Genomic DNA, 27,502 nt, shown 5'->3' on the forward strand with positions numbered 1-27,502 from the left:
TCAATCAGTTGTGTGAGCACCATTCATTTCCCCAGGTAAATCAAGTATCCTGAGGTCAGCTATTCACGCATCATGTAGAAACAATCAAAAAGTGCTAGACTTGTGCAGAAGTCATTATCTTGAATATTTTTATTACCAAAGATAATTGCATTAGAGCAGCTAGTTCTCAAGTACCAGACTCCATGGCCTGAATCTCACAGCTCTGCTGCACATAGCAGAGCCACTGAAAGGCTGTGAACACCTCTGACTGTTCAGGATTGATTTGGTGCTGCAAGATGAATGTAGGAGCACTGCATTTATCAACCTGATATCAAAAATATTTGACATACATGACCATATTAACAATAAAGGATGTGGAACTTATGCAGAGGGCTGAATCTCTACAGCATTTCCAGAGGAACTGTACTGCCAGCTACAAGAGTAAATCTCATTATTTATACTGGTGTGCATAAAGGATTTTTGGCCCAGTAGGACCAAACCAGATTGTGTTTCTGAAAAAAATTTGCCATGCAATGAAGGCACCCGCCTTAGTCACGATTTTGTATAAAGAACAAAGTTACCAGGAAGATGTCTGGTGACCAGATCTGTTCCCAGTGAAGATAATGAGAGCATTCCTCCAAACTTCAGCAATAGCAGAAGTGGAGGCAGTAATATATAACAATTAGGAAGACAAAAGACTACAGACTGAAAGTTAGGCTTAGTTTTACCATAAACTTACCTTCAGCAAGCTGGTAACTTGTGTAGCTGTGCCTCGGCATCTCCATCTTCACAGAAAAACAGAGAAATTTACTGAATTCATAGGACTGTATTAAAGAAAATGTATCATCATCAATAAAATGGGAAATTTTCCAATCAAGTGCCATTAAAGCATCCAGTATATTTAATCTTAATTTCCTTTGTATCAATCCAGTTAGTCCATGTACTAATGCACTAGTTTCTAATTCATCAAATATTTATTTTAGTCTGCTTACAAATTGTCCAGGAAAACAAGTACAGCACTATTTTTAAGTAGGTCCATTTGTCCCCTTTACTGAAAATGGAATGCAATTATCTCCCCCCATGTAATGAATGTGGTACTGTTTTTCATCAGTTTTCTAACAAGCGAAGTATTTGAAGTTTTCTAGCCTTTTGTTCAAAACACACTCTGGAAATGCATATTACATTATTCACAATAAATAAATATATTGGAAAATCACACATAGAAAACATTACACATAGGTGATTAAACACGTGCTAAAAATATACTAACAATTCTCCTTAAATCCCAATATTTTTAGATGCCAAAATGCTTTACCATACATAGACACAATAAAATCACTTTGGTGTGTAGGCAGATCATGCTTAAATTGGTTTTCCACAGCACAGACAAATGTTACAGCTATATTAGTTGAGGACAATATTGATTATAGCTCTGGCATTATTCTGCAGAAACCTAAACAACATTCTTCACTGTAAAAGTATGACAAATCAAGTTGTCAAACTACATCATTCAGAAGCAGTCACTGCTGGGGCAGAAGTTTCTGGCATAACTCATTGTTACAACCAAATGTTGCTTAATATAACCTTACATATTCTAAAGAGAAAACCCAGAACTTTCCTTATCCAGAATCAGCTGGTACAACACTATCTCCTGGCTCCCCAAAAGTGCGTATTAGTAGCTGCTGGTGTACAGCAGACATGGTGCCAAAAGCTGACCATCAGCCAGGTCCTTTTCATTTGAGCTTATTTTCAGGAGGTTCTCGCTTGTTGATAATAAACTCGCTTTAGTTCGAACTACTAGAATTTCTGAAATATTCCAGAAACATCTGTGTAGGTAAGTCTAGTTCAAACCGCAGTGGTAATCTGCGTCAGTCCTAGGTCGTTGGACTCTTCTCTCCCTTGAGGACAGTAAGACGACATTTCCACGACTAGTCATACAGGTTTGTTTGTCCCATCTGCTTCCCCAATATAAGCCGGGTCTTGTACAGTGTTTCTGACTCTGCTGGTGCTCTGCCTGTCCATCCTCATCTTAAAGGGGAAGCAGAAGTCCTTGAAACATCTCTTGAAATTTTCATCCAAAAAAGCATACAGGATTGGATTGAGGCTGCTGTTGGTGTAACCCAAAGCAATACAGAAGTAATAGCTGGATATAGCAGCAGTACTGTGGGACACATCCCCTAACGCTTCAACCAGCACAAAGATGTGAATAGGAGTCCAACAGATAACAAAAACTGCCACAACCACAAGAACCAACCTGGTGATGCGGCGCAGGTTTCGATCTTTTTCTCGAGACCCTGAGAGAAGCCGTACGCTTTTAAGGCGCAGGATCATCAGAGTATAGCAAACAATTATAATGAGAACTGGGATAACAAATGCAAAGACAAAGACACAGATTTTCATGAAGATGTCCCACCACACGTAGTCTCTGTCTGGAAACTGCAAGGAGCATTCAGTGCTAGCAGTATCTAGGAATGAAAGAAGCAAGAAGAAAATTGCTTTATTAGATATTCTAAACAAAGTAATTATCATAGCATAAGCTAGGAAAAGTTATTATCATGTAATGTGATACTAACAAATGGAGTTATCTTTAAATCACTCCAAGGAAGGCTTTCAATTACCATTGAAGCTGGTTTTATGTAGCTGTCTCTAGAAACTACTTAAAGAGATAGGGGCTTTTTAAAATGCATAACACTGTATAAAATTTGTTTCCCATGGGAGGATCTAAAAATGCAGAGTACAAAACCAAAAATTTTTAAAGACATTTCCATTTGAATCTCACTGAGATTTAAAGCCAGAATAAGTACCCTGTTCAATAGAGTAAAATCTCATCATTATTATCAAACTACATATGTTTTTGTCTGTGGGCAGAGACAGATTTTTGGTATCATGAATGGTGGGAGCCGAATGAGGTTTTGATCGTAGGAAGATTTTGCCAATAGATGATAATTGTGTAATAATCTTTTCCCACATGCCTTCTTCAGTGCAAATGGAATACACATAAGTGCTTGCATTCAGAAAAAACTTATTTCCTGGCAACAGCTTCTTTTCAGTTTAATAGAAGCAAATAAAATATTTATGTGCGCAGAGTCAAATGGAAGCTGCTTTTTTTACAGATCATGTCATTGAAAATTCAGCCTGTGCAGAGACTGCAGGATCTGGGCCACTGACACCAGCCCACTCCCTTTCTGATTGCCCATGTCAGGATTCAGAGTCACAGGCTGTCACTTGATTTTATGTCCCAGAAATACTCCATGTGACAGGAGGCTGCTAAGGAATGAAATATTTGAGGTTTCATTTGCTGACCTCACTGGAGCCTTCCAGCATATAAACCATATGGAAAACCAAGAAGCAAGATAAATGGCAAGGCAAGAGAAAAGATGAATTTACAACTACTATCAGCAGTTAAACTCTACTGAAGACAAGTCAAGGTAACACAGGGATTTTTCACTCTGAATTGTAGCTTAGATTTTATCCTCTTGAGCACTGCATTACGCTTGGATTTTTTTCATTTTCACTACTGAATTTGTCATTCCTTTACAAGTTATTATGTATTGACTTTTATTGAATCAGACCTAAGAGGGGAATGATTCAATATACTCTTGCACATCACTTTTTCATATCTGTCTCTAGCAGAACTAGTCAGAAAAATTCCATCAAGCCATATTTCCCTGCTATTGAAATGCTTCACAAATCAAGATGATATTGCAGAGAATTTGTTTTGAAAAACAGCTAGGGGGGAAGTTATCATTATGGCATCATACAGACATTTCCATGGTTAAGTATCAGAAAGCTGTTACTGGGTGATATTGAATACTAAAACACTCAAATAAAAAAAGTTGAAATCAAAGCTAAATATTTTGAGGTTTTATTTTAAACAACATAACAACTAATGGATGATTCTGAAAGCTGAAAAGTGAAAAGACCTATTTTTCAAGCCTGATGGAGGATGCTAAGCTAGCAGCACAAGTATGACTTAGGGTCTTGACAGTCAGTCAACTTTTCTAAATCCTTTGTCATCTAGGTTTCCATAAGTGTAGTTGCTTTTACTTAATTTTGTTCTAGAAATGTCAACAACCACCTTCAAAGCAGTTTTCACATTGATTATTACTGTTATTTGTAGTAGATCATGGCCTAACAGCAGCAATAAAATCAGGATGCGGCTATAATACCTAGACTAGTAAAGCTGCATCCAGATGTGCAGTTCTGGATAGAAGTGGAGTGTGATCAGGGATGATTACTCTGGACCACATCCAGCTACTCACTGAAACTCCATCCCAGAGGAAACTGCCTCTTCAGATCTGCTGACCTAATTTCGTATATTTATCAAAATAATTAGGTCATGCTTGCTACATTTTAATATGATTTGTAGTTGGCAGTGGTATTTTAGAATTCCAAATTATCAAAAACAAATTTAATGATTGTCTTACATCTCATTACAGTTTACTTTCTATGGAAAATCTTACTCTAAATTCATTAATATTCACGTGTTTCCCTTGATATATAGATAATGTTATGAATTGTATCAAACCCATTTACATTTTCCCCATTTACAGCTGGCAAGCAATCAGCAAAGATCCTTGTCATAATGCACAATATCATAATAAATTTCAGAAACTTTGGAAGAAAATAAAATCCAATTTATATTTTATTCTTTTTGCCTGAAAAGATGCAGAACTAAGTACAGCATCACAAACCGAGTACTTAAGATTTCACTCTTACCTTTCCACTCTGAAAGCCAAATATTCCAAATATATTGATATATTTAAGGAAAAATACTGCATTCTAGATGGTATTTTAGTGTAAATAAATTCAAAAATGTGTTTGATAAGCTACCATTTAAGATAAATCTTCATCTTGACATAGGAAATATATTTCTGTTGGATACATTATTAATTATGTCACCTTCAGGCATCCATACTCCTGTGTACTCAGCTGGAGTCTTCATGCTATTTCTGGGAATACTGATAGTACCTCTAATTTATTTTTTTATTTTTTTTTAGTGAAAAATTCTTCAGCAAGAAAGACTCCACTAAGGCCAGAGAGGGAATATTTACACAGATGTAAAATTTATTCTGCAGGGAACATGTATCCAGAAGGACACCACTGGGAGCAATTCTGTAGTGTGAGAACAAAAGGGACTAACCGGGCATGGGGTGGGAACTTTAAATATGATCACTTCCCATTTGATGTTCAGTTGTTGTTTAAATCTGAATCCAACAGAGGCCCTGTAGCATATAAACAACAACTATTTTGACCAATATAACACAATTTTCAGTCCTGAGCTCCAGCTGTCAGGCAAAGGGAGGATCCTTGCTTTTCCCCTTCAGCATTTATCAGCACAATTCATGAACACACCAGACAAGATAATTGGCAGTAAATGCTCAAGAGACACCCTAGATCAGACAAGCAGGGCTGAACAGTAGGGGCTGACAGGCATTTGCCAATAATTTCCAACTTCGTTTGGCCCAGCTGAGTCATGTATTACTAGCCTCTGTTCCAGGAGAGAAAAAAAAGACTGCCTGCCACGTGGCGCGGAAAAGGCATTTAATCATTGCTGGCCTCACAGCAGCCGCTTGATCTAAATGTGATGCTTACAGGGAATGAAAGTAATATTCTGCTAGTTAAGCATGCTCCAACAAAACACGTGACTGAGGCAATGTCCCATGGCCTTCAAGATCTCATACACAGTGAAACAATCACTCTTCCCAAATGAAGAAGAATGCCTCGAAGTGTATGTTTCTGGAGCTAGACATTGTTTTATAGGGCCTGTCAAAACTTTACTGGGGAGAAGAGTTACAGCACTGCAGACCAGGTCACTTATCTCCCAAAGGGCTGAAAGAAGAGTTTCCAGAGGACTCTCCTGTCACCTACCCACCAGAACACGAACAGCAAGAACAAAATCTGTACATCTGCAGCCAAATCAATCAGCCCTTGAGCACCTGCTACTGAAATGTTTTGTTTGTTTTGATCTATGCCAAACAGTTTAATACACAGCTTTTATTGTCTCTGCCAGATAAAACAGGGTCCTTATGTAAAGTTTACCATTTCTCCTGGGAGGAGTGAAGCCTTTCTAAGAGAAAAGGTTGTTAATTCAGGAACTTAGTAATCATTCTTCCAAAGACTGTTTACATCTCAGACAAGACTACCACCAAATAAACATGCATGTCTTGTATTTTATCGAGCCATCCATAACAGACGGCCCCAACACAAGGGCATCATTAGAGGCCTCCAGCCTTTTGAAGACACTGAGGTGCTCTTGCACCACAGTCATGCTTGTGGGTCTGAAGTATATGTGTGTGAGAATGCTTCTCCCCTTTCCTTCTCAAGAAGGATTTCAAAATAAGATTAACTCCATAGCAGGGCAGTTTTGGTAATGCATCACTAGTCATAAGGGCTAAATCTGCAGTCCTTCACAGATTATAAATTTCAAGCAGAGCCTACAGGTGGTCTCCATACAGATCTCATCGACTTCATGTTCTTATAGTTGCTTCCCTGCCATGGTCTGCATTCCCAGTTACTCTGCTGATCCTTATTTTCAGCCTTTCCAAGTCTGCATGTACATCCCCATCCCTTCTAAATAAGAATTTGAGATACTGTCATTTTCATAGAATTTAGATTCAGTTTCTTTCTCCAGCTACTGACTTTTTTCTTTTCTTCACCACACCTTCAAGTTCTGTGAAATGGCTGCTGATAATAAGCTCCCAAGTCTTAATACTAATGATAGTTTTAATATTAATACTAACGGCAAGCAACCTAGTTTCTGCTTCCGGAAATTCAGCAGAATTACTCTCACAACAGCTACAAAAAAACACCTTAAGCCCACATTTCAAGTTTCATCCTAAATTGATCTTTGGTCTGTCCATTGTGAGCAAATTCCTGATTATTTTCTGCTGGTGTCTGCTACTAGTTTCTGATGGCCTCATTCTAACATGGCCAGTGCTTCAAAGTGCATTTTGTTCTTTTAGTTGGCAAAGGTATCTGAACTGAAATGATTAATATGTCATACTGTAATGTTCCGCAATATATTTCAAAATGTCAGAAATTTAGACGTAATTTTTGAACCAAGGAACGTGGATGAACATGCTGAGCATGCACAGATTACTGAAAAAGGAATCAGTAGGGTTTAGTCAATATTCCAAGTTACATTTTTTGTCATTTGAGAAACAAAAAGAGACTCAATTTTGAATGCTCACACTCACCTTCCCTGACTTTGGTACCTCCAAGAACTATCGCAGATATACCAACAGATGAGGACAGTAGCCAGATACAGATGTTGATTATCTTTGCCTTGAGAGGCGTACGGAAGTCCAGAGCCTTCACAGGGTGACACACAGCAATGTATCTATCAACGCTCATCATGGTCAGTGTGAATATGCTGGTAAACATGTTATAATAGTCAATGGAAATAACTATTTTACACAGCACATCACCAAAGGGCCAAGAGTTCATCAGGTACTCAGTGCTTTGGAAAGGCATGGTTGTGGTAACTAGCGCATCTGCCATAGCCAGATTGAAAATGTAGATGTTTGTTGCTGTCTTCATCTTTGTGTACCTGAAGAACAAAAAAAGTAAGGCATTAGCATTTCAAAATATGATTATGCACATTCAGATATGAAACAGTTTATCAGTCAGGCTTTGCCATAGTTGGGTTTTTTTCTGTCATTTCTGATTTATGACAGAAGTGCACACAAATGCAAGACCCTTGAGATAAAAGTAAACACATTTGACTCAGTCTCTCAGCACTTGCACTAGCAGTTAGAACTATTCACCGCAGGCAAAAACAGGTATATGAATACATTTAACCTAATGAAACATGCCTGTTTCAATTCTATCTTCTCAAATACTTCTGTGGCAGGTTGACCCTGGTTGGATGCCAGGTGCCCACCAAAGCTGTTCTATCACTCCCCCATCCTCAGCTGGACAGGGGGGGAGAAAATATAACAAAAGGCTCGTGGGTCAAGATAAGGACAGTTTAATAAAGTGATAGCAAAGGTTGTGTGTGCGAAAGCAAAGAAAAAACAGATGATGTTATTCTCTACTTCCCATCAGCAGGCGATGTCTAGCTGCTTCCCAGGAAGCAGGGCTTCAGTATGCGTAGTGGTTGCTCTGGAAGACAAAATGCCCCCCTTCCGTCTCCCTTAACTTAGCTTTTATATCTGAGCTGACGTCATATGGTATGGAATATCTGTTTGGTTGGTTTAGGTCAGCTGTCCTGCTTATGTCCCCTCCCAAGATCTTGCCCTGCCCCAGCCTGCCATTGAGGGGGGGCAAAAATGTTGGAGAGACAGCCTTGATGCTGTGCCAGCATTGCTCAGCTGTAGCCAAAACACTGGTGTGCTATCAACACCTTTCTAGCTACTGATGCAGAGCACAGTGTTATGAGGGCTGCTATGGGGAGTGTTAACTCCATCTCAGCCAGACCCAATACAATCTCCACCCCTTATTCCATACCATTTGTGTCCTGCTCAGGTTCCACATAACTTAATACAGATATCTTCTAACCATACTATTGTATTTAATTCTCATTACTGAAATCCTTTCTTACCAACACTTACAACTGAAACTACATACTTAAACCACTTTTATACCCAACGTACGGATTTATACATTCTTATTAATTACTATCCCCTGTCCTTTAAGAGATAGATATTCCATGGGCTTCTTCCACTCTTCCAGATGTTCACACACAGGTTATGACTTGGGCCCCATCCATCAAGATGAGTGGTCAGGACAGGAGAAGCAGTATGTTCGATCGTTGGGCCCCAACACCAGCTTGGTTTGGGTCACCGATGCACTTGTCCGGTTCCTTGCGAAGTTCACTCCTCTGCAGTTCGGGTCATTCCTGCTACATTACTTCCTACAACATACAACTCACATCACAGATTATTTTTCCCCCAAGGTTAAATGTCCTTGAGGCACACACTGGGTCTCCCCATCCTTCCGCATTACCCACCAAGTACACCCAGGTCCCTGAGCAAAGACAATCCCACGAATGGGTTTGCCTTTTCCCATGGGAGGTGCAATCCACACTGCCTTCCCCAGCCACTTCCCCATGTGCACTACGGAGACCTTATCTCCTCCCACAGTATGTAGGGGTTTTGTTTGGACAGGACCAGGACGGTTAGCAGATCCTCTGGTGTTAACTAGCCAAGTGGCTTCTGCTAAATTTGTATCCCAATGCTTCCATGTCCCATTGCCTAGCGCTTTCAACATAGTCTTCAACAGTCCATTATATCTCTCAATTTTTCCAGATGCTTGCGGGTGATAGGGTATGTGGTACACCCACTCAATGCCATGTTTCTTTGCCCAGGAGCTTATGAGGTTATTTCGGAAATGAGTCCCATTGTCTGATTCAATTCTTTCTGGGGTACCGTGTCGCCATAAAATTTGCCTTTCGAGGCCTAAGATGGTGTTTCGGGCAGTGGCATGGTTTACAGGATATGTTTCTAGCCAACCAGTAGTTGCTTCCACCATGGTGAGTATGTAGTGCTTGCCTTGGCGTGTTCGTGGCAGTGGTCCAATGTAGTCAATTTGCCAGGCCTCGTCATATCGAAAACCCAGCCACCGCCCTCTGTTCCAGGGAGACTTTACTCTGGTGGCTCATTTGATTGCAGCACATGTTTCACATTCATAAGTGACCTGTGTAATGGCCTCCATGGTCAGGTCCACCCCTCGATCACGAGCCCACCTATATGTTGCATCTCTCCCTAGATGTCCCGATGTCTCATGGGCCCATCGAGCTACAAATAGCTCATCTTTACGCTCCCAGTCCAGGTCCACCTGAGCTATTTCTATTTTGGCAGCCTTGTCTACCTGTTCATTATTTCGATGTTCTTCAGTGGCACGGCTTTTGGGCACGTGAGCATCTACATGACGTACCCTTAGAGTTATGTGTTCTACACAGGCAGCAACGTCCTGCCACAATGCTGCTGCCCAGATGGTTTACCCCTGCATTGCCATTTGGTCTTCTTCCACTGCTGTAGCCACCCCCATAGGGCGTTAGCCACCATCCAGGAGTCAGTATAGAGGTAGAGCACCAGCCATTTTTCTCATTCAGTAATGTCTAGGGCTAGTTGGATGGCTTTCACTTCTGCAAACTGACTTGACTCGCCTTCTCCTTCAGTGGCCTCAACGACTTGGCGTGTGGGACTCCACACAGCAGCTTTCCACTTCTGATGGTTCCCTACCACACAACAGGATGCATCAGTAAACAAAGCATAACACCTTTTGTCTTCTGATAACTCATTATATGGTGGTGCCTCTTGGGCACGAGCCACCTCCTCAGGTGATGCTCCAAAATCTCTGCCTTCTGGCCAGTCCATGATCTCTTCCAGAATTCCTGGGCGGTTAGATTTCTCCAGTCGAGCCCGGTGCGTGATCAATGCTATCCACTTACTCCATGTAGCGCTGGTTGTATGATGTGCAGAGGGGATGCTTCCTTTGAACATCCAGTGTAGCACGGGCAATCGTGGTGCCAAGAGGAGATATGCTTCTGTACCAACAACTTCTGAAGTGGCTCGAACCCCCTCATGTGCTGCTAGTATCTCTTTTTCAGTCGGGGTGTAGTGGGCTTCTGATCCTCAGTACCCCCGGCTCCAAAACCCTAGTGGTCGACCTCGGGTTTCTCCTGGTGTTTTCTGCCAGAGGCTCCAGGTGAGACCATGCTCCCCAGCTGCAGTGTAGAGTACATTTTGCACATCTGATCCTGTCCGGACAGGCCCAAGAGCTACTGCACGAGCTATTTCCTGTCTGATATGCTCAAAGGCTTGTTGTTCAGGGCCCCATTCAAAATAGTTCTTTTTCCACGTTACTCGATAGAGAGGGCTCACAAGCTGACTATAACCTAGAATATGCATTCTCCAGAACCCCACAAGGCCTAGGAAAGCTTGTGTTTCTTTCTTGTTAGCTGGTGGAGACATAGTTGCTATCTTGTTAACCACATCCATAGGGACATGACGGCGTCCATCCTGCCATTTTATTCCCAAGAACTGAATCTCCTGTGCAGGTCCCTTGACCTTGCTTTTCTTTATGGTGAAACCAGCTTTCAGAAGAATCTGAATTATTCTTTTTCCCTTCTCAAACACTTCTTCCCTCACTAATCGATGGTATGGACCTGTTGATCTCCTTGTCCACTGTTTCCTTTTCACTATTGGGGCAATTACTGTAGTTGTTGTTGTTGTTTGGGTCCCTATCTCGAGCACGGTGTCCTCAGATGCAGTCTGGGTCCCTGCCTCAACCATGGTCCTCTGAGAGTGTTGAACTATGGCCCGGTAGGCATAGGCCAGGCCCCAGTACAGTGCGAGAAGCTGCTGGTTTTCATTGGGATAGGCAAGGCACCCTTCTATCAGGTGGCGTGTCAGTTTGCCAGGGTTACTTGCCTGTTCCACCCCTCACCTCTGTGTATCACATTTTTAAGAACTATCATTAAAATCTACATTCATCACACAAAATCTTCACTCACATCAACAAAAAGAATTCCCCACACCAAAATCAAAATAATATCATCACAAAACCGACAAAAAGTGGACAATTTACACACATCCCACCCCTTGTCCCTTCATCACAATTACAACAATAAAATTTCCCCACTCATCAAGCAGCTCTTAACTCTCTAGCTGCGTTCAGTCCATGTTTTGCCCATTACCTCTCTCAATTACTATCCTTATCTCAAATTCCTCACACTGCCCGCATTCTCCACCAAAAAGACTGTGATGGGTTGACCCTGGCTGGACGCCAGGTGCCCACCAAAGCTGTTCTATCACTCCCCCATCCTCAGCTGGACAGGGGAGAGAAAAAAATATAACAAAAAGCTTGCGGGTCGAGATAAGGACAGGAGAGATCATTCACTAATTACCTTCACGGGCAAAACAGACTCAGCTTAGGGAAAATTAGCTCAATTTATTAGGAACCAGCCAGAGTAAGGTAAATGAGAAATAAAACGAAATCTCAGAACACCTTCCCTCCACCCCTCCCTTCTTCCCGGGCACAACTTCACTCCCGGATTTCTCCACCAAGCCCCCCCAGCGGCACAAGGGGGACAGGGATGGGGTTTACGGTCATCACATGTTATTTTCTGCCGCTTCACCTCCTCAGGGGGAGGGCTCATCACACTCTTCCCCTGCTCCAGCGTGGGGTCCCACCCACGGGAGACAGTCCTCCATGAACTTTCTCCAACGTGGGCCATTCCCACGGGCTGCAGTTCTTCACAAACTGCTCCAGCATGGGTCCTTTCCACGGTGTGCAGTCCTTCAGGAGCACACTGCTCCAGCGTGGGTCCCCCACGGGGTCACAAGTCCTGCCAGAAAACCTGCTCCATGGGCTCCTCTCTCCACAGATCCGCAGGTCCTGCCAGGAGCCTGCTCCAGCGTGGGCTTACCATGGGGTCACAGCTTCCTTCGGGTACCCACCTGCTCCGGCGTGGGGTCCTCCCCGGGCTGCAGGTGGATATCTGCTCCCCCGTGGACCTCCCTGGGCTGCAGGGGGACAGCCTGCCTCACCATGGTCTTCCCCACGGGCTGCAGGGGAATCTGCGCTCTGGCGCCTGGAGCATCTCCTCCCCCTCCTCCTTCACTGACCTTGGGGTCTGCAGGGTTGTTTCTCTCACATGTTCTCACTCCTCTCTCTGGCGGCTGTTTTTTCACTATCCCAACTTTTGTCCTTCTTAAAAACGTTATCACAGAGGCGTTACCACTATCACTGATTGGCTCGGCCTTGGCCGGCGGCGGGTCCGTCTTAGAGCCGGCTGGTATGGGCTCGCTCTCTCTCGAACACAGGGGAAGCTTCCAGCAGCTTCTTACAGGAGCCACCCCTGTAACCCCCCCCCCCCCCCCGCTACCAAAACCTTGCCACATAAAACCAATACAACTTCTACAAGATAATATCACTGTTACATTTGCAACTGATCAAAATGGTTTATGTTTCCTTTTCTTATAGCTAACTGTCAGTGATTGTGAGATTTTGGGGGTTGTTTTGTGGAAGGAACAGTTATCCCATTCTCAGGTAAGAATCCATGATAACTGTTACGTCTGCCAGGCCAGATTGCCTCTTATATGATAGTTGCTTTTTCCTTGAATTCACTACAATGACACCAGCTTACACAAGTTTTAGTCATTTCCCTTCTTTGCTCCCTCATTTCCAATTTCTCCTCCTTTCTTATCATCATTTTTCCCAGCCCTCTATTTTGTGACTGCTAATGTAAAAGATGGCTATTGTTTAAGCAGGATACCACAGTGGGAAGAAATGATCATAGCATTATTTTTTCTGCATCCTTTAATTTCATCAAAATGAAGCACTTGTTTTTCTCCAGCTGGTAAGAACCTCAGCCTACACAGAATAGGATCTGGTTTTTTGAGACGGCACCCTGTTTTGTTCTGTCCCGATGACTATCCGAGGGAGCAGCCTGTGCCCCGGGGTGTGGAGGACTGCTTCCAGCCCTGCTGTGGACACAAAGGAGGAAGGAGAGCCTGTCAACACAGGGATATACCTAACTGTCCTTTCTGAAATGCTTCCCCCCAACTAGTTACTTTTTGTCATTGGTGTTAATATATTATCAGATTCAGTAACAGATTTTCTTTCTCAAAACTGTTTCAGCCCTGTATTTTGAACGTGTGCCCAAACTAAAGTGTGCACATATAACACACATAGAAACACATCTAGCTAGATTTTGCTATATGTCATTAATAATTTACAGTGGAAATACAAGATTCAATCAGTTCAGCTAATGAACGTGTAGGGCAACATGTCTTTTTGCCTTTAAAGCTTTGATGTGTAAAATTAAAAATAACACTAAAAAAATTTAAGCAGTGTTGACAAAATGTGCCCAATATGTAAATTAGCTATTAATTAAAATATGGGCAAAAATGTCATTTCATGACCAACAGGAAATGTTAAAAATAGCATCGTTTTTTCTAAAACACTCTAATTATGACTTACTGAGAAAATGAAACCAAACGCCGGTTCAAAGCATAGAAAAGAGAACTGCAAGGGAAAATAAAGTAAACCATTCTCACTCACATACCATACCCAGGCTCGCATCTTGAACAAAGCCATAGCCAGTGGAGCATTAGAAATCTCTGAGAAAAGACAGCCAAAAGGAAGCAGCAACAAAAGCTCTACACTGCTGGTGTGACCCCCATAGTCCAGACTCCCTCTGCCCTGGTTTGGGCTTCTCCAAGATGAAAGGCAGAGCAAGGAGACACCTGCCAGTCAGAACTGGGCTTCTGCCCCCCCAGATCAATCTCCTTAACAGGCCCTCCCAGCAGGTCACATTATAGCCCGTAAGGCACTGTTCAAACACAAATATGAGAGTATATAGCTAGAAGAAATACATATAAGACACATTAACAGATTAGGAACTTTCCTTCCAGTAAAAAACAAGCAGCTCCGAGTGCATCTCAGCTGTAAGACTGAACAAAAACTCACTAAACACTCAGATTGCAAATCTGAGCTAAAATGGGCTGATTTCCATTAAATGTCTGAAAAAGAGTAGTCAAAAGGTGATTTTACTTCTACAGACATCACCGATGATATTTGGAATTGTTATCTTGTTCACACCGCAAAAAAAAAAGACTAAGAAAAGCTGGAAAGGATGCATTAAAAACACCACAAAAACGAGTGAAAGGACTGGAGAAAATTCTTACTGTGAGTAACTTAAAGAGCTCAACACATTTAGTTTATCAAAAAGAACACCGAGAGGTGACTTGATTACAGTGTCTGAAGACCTCCACAGGGAGAAAATAGCAGGTGCTGAAGAGCTCTTTCAGACTAGAAAGAAAAGCATAACAAGGACAAATACTTAAAAGTCAAAGCCAGACAAACTCAGCTTAGAAACAATGACAGATCTTTCCTAACAGCTAAGGTGATTATTATTGGGAACAAATTACGCAAGAAAGGAGAAATTTTTCCATTTTTTGATGTCTCCAAATCAATGTCAGCTGCTTTGCAAAGGGGGTGCTTTACTCAAATACAAGTTACTAGACTCAGTACAAGAAGAGTTAAATGAAATGCAATGGCCTGTGATAAGCAGAGGTGAAGTAACTAATAGTTCTTCTGAATCATTACTTCTGTAGATCTTTAAAAACTTTCCCAAGGGTTTGGACAGGGAAAGTTTGTTTCATATATAAAAGAATTAGTTTGATTTTTTTCCTTAAAGAAAATCAGAAAAGTAATGAAAAATAACTGAGAGGATTTTATTAGCCTTGAAAATTCAAACATCTGAAAGTTTTTATATCATCTGGCATTTCCTGTTCCTTGCAACTTTAATTCAATAGTTTTCTGTGTGTGAGACTGTGACCATATACACCATATTTTTCCAGTACACCTCTCCCTTCTCCCGCAGCCTTCCAGTGGCAGAATAGGAAAGACCCTCTGTAAAATAGAACTAGTTTTTTAGGTCACTTCAAAATTCAAATTTTTGAAGCTGCAACATAAAGCATGTTCTCTATGTATGTACTGCTTATGTTATACATGTAAAGTGAGCAATTTTGATTTTTTGGACTATGCAACACATGCACATATAAGAAAATTGCTTTTTCTCACTACTATTGGTCCAACAGGAAGGATGTCTTGTCATTCACAGGTAGTAAGAAATACAGAGTCATCCCAGCATCAGCATTTAGACAACTTTCAATGTAACCAAATCAAAGCTGAATATCGGGAGTGACAATATAATGGGGAAAAGAAAAATCCCCAGTGTGCCATTCGTCCCATAAAGCTCTGTGAAAGATTTGGCTCATTTCAGGCGCACATGCACACATAACAATCCCAGCTTTGATAACCTTACCTGGTGTGCCTCTAGTGCTTCCCTACAGCTCACCAGCCTGGCAGTCCCATGACTAGTTGGCCTCGCCCAAATCTACCCCAGACCACAGATGCCTCCTTGAAAGATTCACTCTGAGCTAGAATAGGCACCTGACCCCTTCTCTGCCAGACTTTGAACAAGAAGGCGGGAGACCAATAAATATTGCTCCAGTAAATACTTTATTACATTTAGGCAGCCAATTCTCCCAGGCACTGCAGAGGGATCCTGCGTACCTAACTCAGGCATGAAGGGTGCACTGGTTCACCTCAGCAATGCTAAGTCCAAGCATGTTTTACTGACGCAACCTTAAAACTCATTGATCTCACACTAGTAATGTAAAGAGCTTGCTTGATTACTTTCACCTAAAAGCACCGGCCTCTGTGTAAATGAGATGTTGGCCTTGAAAGTTGTTAGGCAATATAGATTAAATCATACATTCATTTAGAAGTTCATAAAATTCAGAAATGACTTTGAGAATCCTGACTCAATCATCCAAACTCCTTTCAATGTTTTTAATTAAACACCTAAAAATTATTAAATGCCTACATGCTTCTGAAGATATGTGCTTGCAGGCTTAATCAAAAGGCCAGTTAAAGTAATGGAGTGACTGCTGTTGCTGTCAGACACTTTGAAGTGGACCCTGATAGAGTCTTAACTCGAACACGAGATGAGGGATTTAACTGCTTTTCTACAACTCATTCTACTGTGCCAAAATACAGGAGGCAATATTTCACATGGTTTCAGGTTTTCCCACCATACCCTCCATTCACCCAAACCTGCACTTGAACAAGGTCAAAACAGTGATCGAGTAAGGGAATCTTGTCTTCCTCTGCAAAATTAAAACTATTGATCAAATACCTGAATTTCATTTAAGGAAAAAATACTGCTATCTGCTTTAATTAGTCTAGCAGAACAGATAAGGGAAACCTGGACAAAACTACAGCACAGATTGCGTAGTGGTAATTAATGACAAACATTTTCTTAGAGTCTTTGAGATATAACTTTCAAAGACCATTAAAATATTTGTAAACCATTGTTGTATAAGCTGCTCATGGGAAACCCCGTGTCTAGAAAGTGGTTTGTTAAATACTGGGATTTCATAAGAAGGTGAGAACTTTTCTAATCCTACATGAGAATGAAAGGTGCCTCTCTTAAATCACGTGCTAGAATCTAATTTCAAGAGGCAGAAAAACCTCTGATGACTTAAGCTGTTTGGTGGATCTCAAGACTGCTTCTCAAGCTATAAGCAGGTCTCAAGCCTCTGTAGAATTCAAATAAATGGAAGATATATGGAAACTCTGCAGAAAAATAGTCAAAATGAACAATAAAGGTTTGGTTTGGATGTATTTTTTTGATGGATATATGATGAGAGTTTTTAAGGAGCAAGTTTTAAATGATGTCTACTTATGTGTCAAAAGTAAAATTCTCAAAATTATCACAGTTTAGGCTAAGTCCACTCCAAAAGTGGAAAGTTCTTTGAGACTGACCCTTAGAAAATTTCCCCCATTTCTCAGTTGACTCATCATTACTGTACTTTTCCTTCTGGAGTAGAATTTAATTTGCACATTTTTTTAAGACAGTAAGTAGGAAGAAGTCACACCTCCAGCCTAAGCTTATCAATGAAATTGTGGTAACAGAAGAAGGAAGCATGCTATTAAGGAGTTGGTATGCTTTCAGAAAAAAATCAAAATGCATTACTAAATCTGCTAGTAGAGCCCCTTAAAGTTATTATCTCAAGCAGAGAAGAGGAGTGTGATTCTAAAGTACACCGTAACATTAGTAAAGTTAATAAAAGCTGAGAAGGAGGCTCTGGTCAATTTTTTTTTCATGTAACTGTAATAGGCTGAAATGTTCCCTGCAGTATGAAATGAGGGATGGGGAGGGGAGCAAGACTAACATATATACTACAACATTTTGTAGTAGCAGAGTGAAAGTACAAAAGCATGAAATACAATGAGGTATAACAAACATAGTTTTGGCAGATATCTGAGTCAGTGAATGACAATGAAAGCTAAAGCACATCTAAAAGCAAACTGCAAAAACACCTATCAGCAGGATGCAGGCTCTGTTCCACTAGGTTCCTCTGAATGAAGTACATGGAGATCAAGCAGCTGAAAAGCTTAGTCAGGAAAGCTCTAAATCTTAAGGCAATAATATTCAGGGCACACTCAATATCATAGTGCATCAGAACAGGGTGTGGAAATAAAAATATATAAAAAAAGAACACAGGAGGATCTATTCCAAACACATACCACGTCAAAAAGATGGCTCAGCTATCTTTTGGATCTTCAATATAAAAGGCTTACGCCAATATGAAACTAAGATTAAGGTCATTTAAAGAACGTAAAAATCAATGTACTGCAGTTTCCATGTTCATATTGGGTTATATGTTATTATCACGTATTGAATGACAGCCAGAATTTAGCAGTAGACAGGACCTTAAACAAAGGCAAACATTGTTACTGCACACATTTAAAGGTTGCCTGTCTTTAACATCAAAATTGTTAGGAGCCTGCAAAAAATTGTACATTGCCTACAAAATAGTATCCTGAAGTGGAATTCTCTTTATTAATAAGCACCTGTAGGTACCTGTTTTTAAGCAGCTTAAAGGAGAAAAGCATGATCTTGTCTTTTATTCTCCCCTCAGGGAGCATAATCTACCTGAATGTCAGAAGGTATCATTAAAAAAATCCTTACAATTTACCACTACCATTACTTCTCTGAACTAGCCATAAACTGACCCTGAACAAGACCTTGCAGATTTAGATTAGATGTGGAAGTTTTCCTTCCTGAACTAAAGAGCCAGCTTCTGAATTAGAGAAGTTCAAGTCTACATATATCCTGGTCAAAATAAAGAAAAATTCACCCTACTTAACAAAAATGAACTATTTTTTCTCCTTCTATAATAAGGACTTTTAATATTTTTGTGTGAGCTTAAGAGCCTCTCTTTGAAGAAATATGCTTAATGTTAGAAACAGCAATATTGCAAAATTTTTGCTTCCATGATTTTGGTAGGACAGCTCAGAGAAATGTCAAGGTGCTGTGATTTATTGTGGCTTAAACTGAAATAGTGAGGATGCAGAATTTTACAAAATCGGTACTGTATCCAAATACCAGTATGTCTAATATTATTATTAGAGAGCCTAGACAATTAGCTTAGACTGTGTACCTGATTTTTTGACCTCTCTTGGTAAGTAAGATGAATCTAGACCTTGTCAAGCAGCTGACTCTGTCTCTTGAGAGACTTTAAGTTGCTGCAGGTGTTTTCCAGTGACCAGTCATGCTACAGGGAGTTCCCAGGGTGTTACACAGCCCATTTTAATCCTTCTCACTTGCCACAGGTACATTGCCCTGGGAGTGCTGAGTATCTGTCTCTGGTAACATCCACCTTTCCCATTGTTCTTATCTCTTGGAAGGATTTTGTTTTCATGAAGGACATGAGCTCCCATAGCAGAGCAAAGTGTTTCCTATGTGTTTGTGGGAGAGAGAAGTGATTAGGACAGAGATTGCCTGGCAAAGAGAACAAATTTCATTGCTCAAGAGGACAAGGATAGCTGCTCCAGCAAAAGGTTTTTCAGGGTCTTACTTTCCTTCTTATTCTTTGGAGAGGCTCTTATCTCCATAGGTAGGTATGTATGCAGAAGTTGGTTGGAAGCAGCCAAATGTTATTGAATGTTTGCTTCCTCTAGATGTTTCTGCAGGAGAGAAATAAGGAAAGAATTCAGGAATCTCCCATCTCACGCAGGGGTCTTGGGGTGTGAGTATCACTCTTGTTCTCAAAACAAGGCACCTGGTCTCCACTTTGCCACAGGGATGAATAATAACTGCCGCTGCTGGGACTGTTTTATAGGACAACTACACACTTGGATGTGTGGAGACCTGAATCTCTGGTCAGCACTCCTGTAATAAAGTTGAATGGGAGACAGGGGACCTCACTCTATAACAAGTATAGGATTATGAAGTAAGGCAACAAACACATATATCAGTAGTGAGCCAGCTCAGGGAAAAGTCATCAGTCCCTCTTAGGAGGCAGCTGAGAGGCTTTCTTTGGACTCTACCCATTCGTCTGTTTTCCTCACCTGCCTCAGAGAAGCCCACAGCACAGGACAACTAAACACACACATTCCCAAAGGAGATGATTCAAGTGAAATGTGGGAAACTTTAAGACACAGTACACTGAACAGCACAGCTAGTAGCTTCCATGGTGAAAATATTCTTCTTCTCCTGCACACTTTAACAAACCAGTCATTGTAAAAGACATGTCTAACAGTAAGTCCTGATACTGTCCATCAGCCAGCATCATGGTAAAAAAACTTTTCTGAGTGTGAACACTAAATGAACATTGAATAGCTTGTCCAAACTAAACCTACCATGCAGGTTCTCACCTGTCACTACTCAAGGAGGCCTCTCCCAGTCACCCACAGTAGCCACAGTGGCTAGGCTACCTACAATGCAGTGGGAAATGGATTTAGCTATATCTGCAGTCAGCAAATATAAAATCCTTTGTCTTCCAGGTGCAGTGTAGCTAAGTTTGGGAACCCTAGATATTGACTCATAATGCACTGATGAATGGTACTGAATTTTGGAGCAGAGGAACAGTCAGGCAGAGCACTGTGTGTTGCATAGGTGGATTGGTAGGAGGAATGGAGGAAACAGAAAGGTTCTTTACACTTTCTTGCCATGTATTAGTGGAAACTCGTGCACTGAAGAAAATTGTGTTAGGCTCTCATACTCAGGCAGAGAAGATAGAGGTTTCATTGTAAATAGTGTCCAAAACTGAAAATAGCAAACTGCCTAGAATTAATTTTCACTTCCCTAGGGATTAGAAGGTGAATCTAATGAGAGCTGAGCCCTCTGGCTTCAGGAGAAATAAATATTTCAGAAATGATACACAGGCTAGCATGCAAACTTCCCAATAGGAGTATGGAAATGCTGCACACCTTTACATATTCTTTATTTATATCCTTTTTACATTTTGCAGAATATCAGTATGGTCAGACACTCTTCTTTCCATGTACTCATTCCACCTGCACACACCCTTTCCCCACAGCTAATTCAGTTTGTGCATTCATGCCTGCCTATAGACAGAATGACATTCACACTGCCATTTCCTTATGCCTCAGACTCCACAAAAGAGAATAACAATAAACAAAGTACAAAGTCTTCCTTGAGGAGAAGAGCACAGAGCGCACACTTGGCAAGAATTACCTGATTTTTACAGATGGGAGGACCAAAACAGAGACATGAAGTAAACTTCCTAGAAGTAGAGTTTATCAGTTTTTCTGGATGTTTTTTCCTTTAGAAAGCAATATGTAACTGAAATCAAAGCTCTCCTTGGGAACTCAACTGTTTCAGAGAATTTAACTTAAGGGACAAACTAATCACCATTTGAATAGACAGTGAGAGTAGGTAAGCCAGAAAGATTATCCTCCCTTGCTCTTAGTGCATCTTGGGCCATCCAAATCACCAAGTTAAGAATTTCCTGCCACAACACCCTTTCAGCAAATTCAAAATCCTCTCTCAGATAAAATGAAATGAAGGGTCCCCACTCTTCCCTCACTCTGTCCTCTTCACCAGAAGGGCTTAGCCAGCCTGCCCTCCCCAACACCATCTCCCCGCTGTGCTCCCTCCCCGTGCTTTGTCCAGGAGCATGAGCTTCCCCACCACCCTCCTGGCTGAGGACAGGGAAGCTATCTCAAGCTTTCTGCCTTGCCAGCAGCCAAACTGGAAAGTTCTTGTAAGTTTTCACTTTCTGCCAGTTCAAAAGGGCTCCCTGTAATTTGTCTTGCTTCCAGATACTGATTCCAGTTATGCCTTTCTCTGAAGTAAATGACTACCTGGCTGCTAGCCCAGCAGAAGTGTCTGGACAGACACCAAATTACTTTTCAGAAGCCAAACAGATTACTCACTATAAGCTATAGCTTCTCTCTAATACTGTCTCTAGTAAATATTCCTTCCAAGCCTTTCCTCTGCTCTCTTGGCTTTCTCAGTATCAGCTCTTCTTATCACAGCATCGTACTGGAAACTCATGTTGAGTTTCTTGTTAGCTTATAAACCCGAGGTATCACCTAGTCATTGTCTAGCAGGGTATTAAAAGTATTAGAAACATTCAAATTTTGTTTAAATGTGCTGTGCTTGTCAAACTAGCCATACCGTTTTATAGACCTGTCCTCTTCCGTGTTTCCTGTTACCCTGGTCTTTGTGACATCTGTAAAAGCTGTTGGTAATGATCAAAAATGACCAAAAATGACCAAAATTACCTCCATCAGTGAGGTAAGGCCAGATGCTCTTTGAGGTCCTGTGATGAATTCCTATCAATCCATTTGATACCTCTGTACTGACAATAGTAAGGTATCAAATGTCTGATCAGGTAAAAAAAGGTAAAAAGCCATAAACTTCACGAAGTATAGTGCAGCTCGGCCTTCACTTTTAGCAGCCAAACCCTTGATTTCATAAAAAAGAGTGAAATCATACCAACTGCAAATAGTAGGGAACAGGTAATTCAGTTAGGTTGACTCTTCTAGAGCTTCATTTTTCATTTCAGAACAATATTCTTTCCAAATATAATTTAATACAATTAGAACAATAATTTAAAGCAAATTAACAAGTAATCTTCTGATGTTATCAAAATCTGTTATTGATTTAAACCAATACATTGAATCAATTTCATTTTTGTATACTTTTTTTAATATATTTTCATTCTTGTTTGGAATGAATGATGGAGGAGATTTAAAAACAATCTGGAAAGGACTCCATTTTATAGGGCATTTCTTAACAAACTCTTCCTGTTACATAAGATGTCAGTCGGTTTGATGACTATAAGAACAAAACCATATTACTAGTTATATTTTTTCTTCAACATTACACTAAGCAGAGGAATACAAGCTTTCTCTTTTCCCTTAGGAATCAATCTACATATATGTGACACAGCCTCTTGTTAAAACTGTTTTTGAATGAAGAAAATTACTCAGTTCATTGGAAGCTTTAAAGACAATTTTAAAAGAAATACAGGATTGGCTATTTAGGATCCTGATGATAGCAGCTGCTTTCAGTAAATGACTTCAGGAACAGTGAAAGTAAGGCACATACATAGAAAAAGTGAATCTGGAGTGGGTAAGAGACAGAACCTCCCAGAGTTTTTACTAGAGTATGTTTATGGTTTTGATAAGGGGAAATCCATAGTTAAAATTGTAATTTTAGTCAGGAGACTTTTCTTCCCCTCTAGCTGTCACAAGAAAGCATCATTTTCTTTAAAGCCAGCATTAAATTTTAGAGAAATAAAGTCAGGAGGGAGAAGGAAGAGAGGAAAAAGACCTTTTGCTTCCAAGGACAAGTAATTTTATTTGTCAAATTCAGCCAACTATTTCACCTCCAGAAATATTTTCTAAGACCTCAGAGGTAAAACTAATCTCCGAAGAAAAGGTTTGGGGTTGAGATAGATTCTGATCATGCCAAGACACACATAGCTGTATAACTTTACTCAGGTGAGGTCAGATAACTTCACCTGGTTTCTACAAAACCATTTCACACCTCCTCTCCTCCTCTGTCGGGGGTGGACTGCACTTCCCACGTAATATCTGTATTTCCCACCAGTGCAAGAGGCAACGTGATGCCCTCTTTCTCTCTTACTCCCTCCCCAGGAAAAGCAGCAGCCACAGGAGAGTGTTACGTCCCGTGTGCCATGGCTCGGTGTGAGCGGGGCACCATCAGCCCACCCGCCCAGCTGCTGGCCTGACCAGGACAAAGTGTTGAGCCTGGTAGTAAAACCAAGAGAAGAATCCAGGTCTCCTGAGACATGGTTTAACAGGCCATGCTGCCACCACCGTACTAAAGTACCATTCCCACTCAGCCTTCAACACAAAATCTATTTACAGGAGCTGTATCAAACTTAGCTACTTTTCTTTCAGGAGCTTGTACACGTGATCAAAGTGCCATTCTCCTGTTATTTTTCCCTCTGAGGGAATTCTGAGGGGGTTTTGCCTCTCAGCAGAAACACACCCCACCGCACCTGAAGGAGATTTTGGACACCCAGCACTTTGCACGCAGGCTGCTGAGTTGCTGGTCTCCATGAGCTTCTTCAGCAGCCCATGTACAGAAGTAGCAAAACTGCCCCCGTTGGCATATTAAAGCAAGGAATAGGCTGAAGCCTGCCTACGTTACAGCTTATGGTTGAATTTGAGCCTGTTTCTGAGTCATCTCAAGACTATTTGGAGTCTCCTGAATCTACCACAGCATTGACATTTCAGCAGTTTCACTGGAAGTCTCAGAACAAAAGAGGTCTTGTGTGTGTCACCCAAAAGATGACCCAGTGTCAGCCCTGAAGTGGTCAGGCAGTTGGATTAGATGGTCATTGTAGGTGCCTTCCAACTGAACTATTCTAACAATATCAGGTGTTGTTTAAAAGAGCAAAGGGAGGAGGAGCCGGGCCTGCATTGCCCACTAGTCTAGAGGGGGTTAGAAGGACGAGAACAGATCTGGGATTCAGAGAGATAAGAAACAGCAATGAGGGGCCTCACACAAACCCTGTGTTCAGCTGGAGGGTAAAGAAGAACCACAGTCTGTCCCCATCTTGCTTTAGAGTTGTGGCAGCTGGACAAGAGGCAACACGGGATGGCTGGAGGACACGATCCCCCTCTCCCTTGCCACCTTCTTTCCCAAACTTCACACAGACCTTGGCTTTCCACACACTGCAGGCTACAGTTTTCAATGGGTCATGAAAAACCCATCTTGAGATGCAGTCATGCAGAGAATGGATGTGAGGGAAAGAGAGAGGGAGATGAGAGGTTGGACAAAAACGAAAAAAATACACCTCTTGCATGAACATTTGGAATGTTTCAAAATCATAAGAAATGTTTGAAACTGTAGGTGTGTGTATACATGCACTTTAGCTAATGATTCTAGCAGTGTTTAAAGCATTTGCCACAGAGAAAACATAGGTGAGGGGGATACTGAAAAAAGGAAGAAAAAAAAATAGGTGTTTTCTCATACTTATTTTTTTGATCATGTAATCAAGAGATGGACCAAGAGGAAACTGAAGCAAAAGGCTAATGTAGGAACTGGTAGGAGAGCGTTCCATAGCTAGCTAGACCCTCACAAAAATAATCTTAGGAGGGCAACAGAAGGAGAGAAAAAAGGAAATACATATGCACCAGTATAATCCATATATGCTAACTTTTAGGGCTCTGGCTAAGTTTGAATTTATTTCCAATGCCCAGGACAGTTAATCAACTATCGCTGTGAGTGACCAATGGCTTAGAAAATCTCTGCCTTTGCAGCTGTGTGTGTGTCAAGTATGGAGTCTCTCTTCTTGCAAGATAAATACAAAAAGAAATGAAATCTCTCTGAATAGGCATGGAGGGCTATAAAAATTACAGCATCACAAAGCTGGAGCAAACCAGTTTCTCCACATTGATCACAGGCATCTTTATTTCTTGCACTGACTATTAAAGGGGATTTATTTCCATTTTTCAAGAGTATTGTCCTGGTTATAATTCATCTTTTGTAAAGTACCTCATCAACAACTTCACCGCCTCTAGTTAACTTCCCCCAGTATGAAGTCTGCCAGTTATTTCACCATTCTGCAATTGCTTGACCCTTACCATACACACTTTACTAACAAGATCCCTTCCAAAACCTCCCTTTTTCTTTCTATGTAGAAGCTGATTTAATCTGAGCAATGAATACTCCACAATTATATTTTTTCAGAATTTTTTGCAGGATTCAAATGGACTGTGAAGCAGAAGTCCAAAAAGTTGCATGATTTCAGTCCCCTTGGTTGCTCATTGTGGCCCTGCTGATTTGTACTGTCCAGATATTTTTATAACTTGCAAAAGGAAAGGAGAAAAAGAGAGAGAAATCATAGTGCGAGCTAAAATGCACACCAATACACAAGTGTAAGTACAAGGTGCATTTCACCAACAGTGAAAAACTAACACAGATACACAGCTTTCTCCTGTTTCCTGAAAAACATCAGGACAAGTGGACCTCTCAGCATCTGCTTTGCTTTTTCCAAGCCAACACCAACAACTGGAGTTAAACACCACTAGACAGAGAAACAACATCCCTTGCTGTACATTAAGCATTTCCACATATTTTTATCATTTCTTTTTTTTTTCCACCTTCTTAAATGAGCCACTAGGTGACAAGGCAGCAATGTATCAGTGTCCACACGACTAGACGCATAAGCCATCCCTCCGGGACTCCTCATGGGGGAAAAAAGCTGTCTTGCAGAAGTTTTTCTTCCACTTGAGCTTTCCCCAGGATGCGAGCAGCCTCTCATCCCTAGAGGGCACCCGCTGAACGCAGCTCCGGGGCACAAAGCGCCTTTCCCGCAGGCTGCAGGATTTCTCACTTTTAACCAGCTTCTGCCTTTTGTCTAACTGCATATCCAGGCAAACCACTGTGACTGAAAAGGTTTGGGTCATTCCAGTTGCTTTTTCCAGCTCCTCATATATGCAGACCCAGAGAGCTTCCATAAGCTACCCCCTCCCCGCCCCTGCCAAATTTAGGGATGGCTGTTTGCACCTCTTCCAACAGGCAGTCCAAAGCCCCTTACCTTATGATGACAAACATGACCAGAGAGTTTCCCACCAAGCCAACGACGAAGACCACCGAGTAGACAGCAGTGATGATGATGGGGATGGCGGGGGAGATGCTGGTGTGGTTGTGCTGGGCGTCCCCGAAGGCCCCGGTGGCATTGCCGTCGTAGTCCGCCCAGCCCAGGAGCCAGCTGCTACTGGTGCTGGGGGGACGACAGGGCCCCGGGGAGCAGGTAGAGTCCAGCTTCTCCCGGAAAATCTGTACGGGGGCATCCATAGGGGCACAGCCCCCACGGGCAGGAGGGAGACGGAGAGGAGAATGCAGACAGCAGGAGGCGAGCACGCTGGAAAGAGGCAAGAGAGGGAAAGAAACAGAAGTGTTATCACAGCCACCAGACATTAAGACCTCTGAAATTTGTACGTGTTAAGGGGAGCTCTGCTGCGATGGGAACTGTAATTTGCTAAGCAGAGATTTAAGCAAACCACATTCATATTAAATAATCACAGGTTTTACATCTCGCTATGTGATGGGTAAGTGCTGCTCCTCCGGGTGCACAAGGAAAGTTTTCCTCCACTTTCAGAGATTGCACAGAGAAACAAATCAGATGGGAAACAGCTCAGATCCACCCCCACACTTTAACCCTGTCTCTCCCATCCTCCATATTTTAAGGCAAACTGTATCCTAATGACAGGGGCTCCTTACTGCCTAAGCTCTGCTATAAAAGGGGGGAAAGAGAAGCCCACCACCTCTCTGCACATTTGCTTTGACATCCTGCCCTGAGTTATTTTTTTCCCCATCCCATACCTGCTTTCGGAGAAGAGACACATTAATGACACAAAATACCTCTTGCAGTACGGGAAAAGGAGTGGAGTCGTCAAACAGATGTTCTTCCAGGAAAAGAGAAAAAATATAAAGCAGCTCCGCTTGGCTCCTGGAAGTACCACCGACCTTCTAGGACTTTTGAATCTGAGGCACTTGCGCCTTCGGAGAGGTGTGCTGGCAGCTGAGCCGATTCCAGGGCATGAGCTGCAACGTGGTAGCAGCCGCTGCTGCTGTTCCAGCTCCCACCACTTCGCCTTTTCCCTCTCAGGCTCCCTCTGCCTCCCTCTCCCTCTGCCAGGGCTCCAGCAGCACTCTGCACTGATGCACACGTTCTCCGCTGTCTCTGTCCCTGCAGCTCAGAAG

General features: G+C 41.8%; 1 protein-coding gene across 1 annotated transcript; it reads right to left on the minus strand.

Moving 5' to 3' along the window:
* Positions 1-857: 857 nt before the first annotated feature.
* On the minus strand, positions 858-27,502 carry OPRK1 (opioid receptor kappa 1). Its single transcript, XM_069779332.1, has 4 exons — positions 27,161-27,502; positions 26,334-26,660; positions 7,179-7,531; positions 858-2,444 (listed from the first exon to the last, which is right to left on the minus strand). Exons 2-4 carry the CDS (start codon positions 26,591-26,593, stop codon positions 1,912-1,914), a joined length of 1,146 nt encoding a protein of 381 aa, XP_069635433.1. The 5' UTR covers positions 26,594-26,660; positions 27,161-27,502; the 3' UTR covers positions 858-1,911.

This window comes from Haliaeetus albicilla, chromosome 3 (genome assembly GCF_947461875.1).
Source record: "Haliaeetus albicilla chromosome 3, bHalAlb1.1, whole genome shotgun sequence".
Lineage (NCBI taxonomy): Eukaryota > Metazoa > Chordata > Aves > Accipitriformes > Accipitridae > Haliaeetus > Haliaeetus albicilla.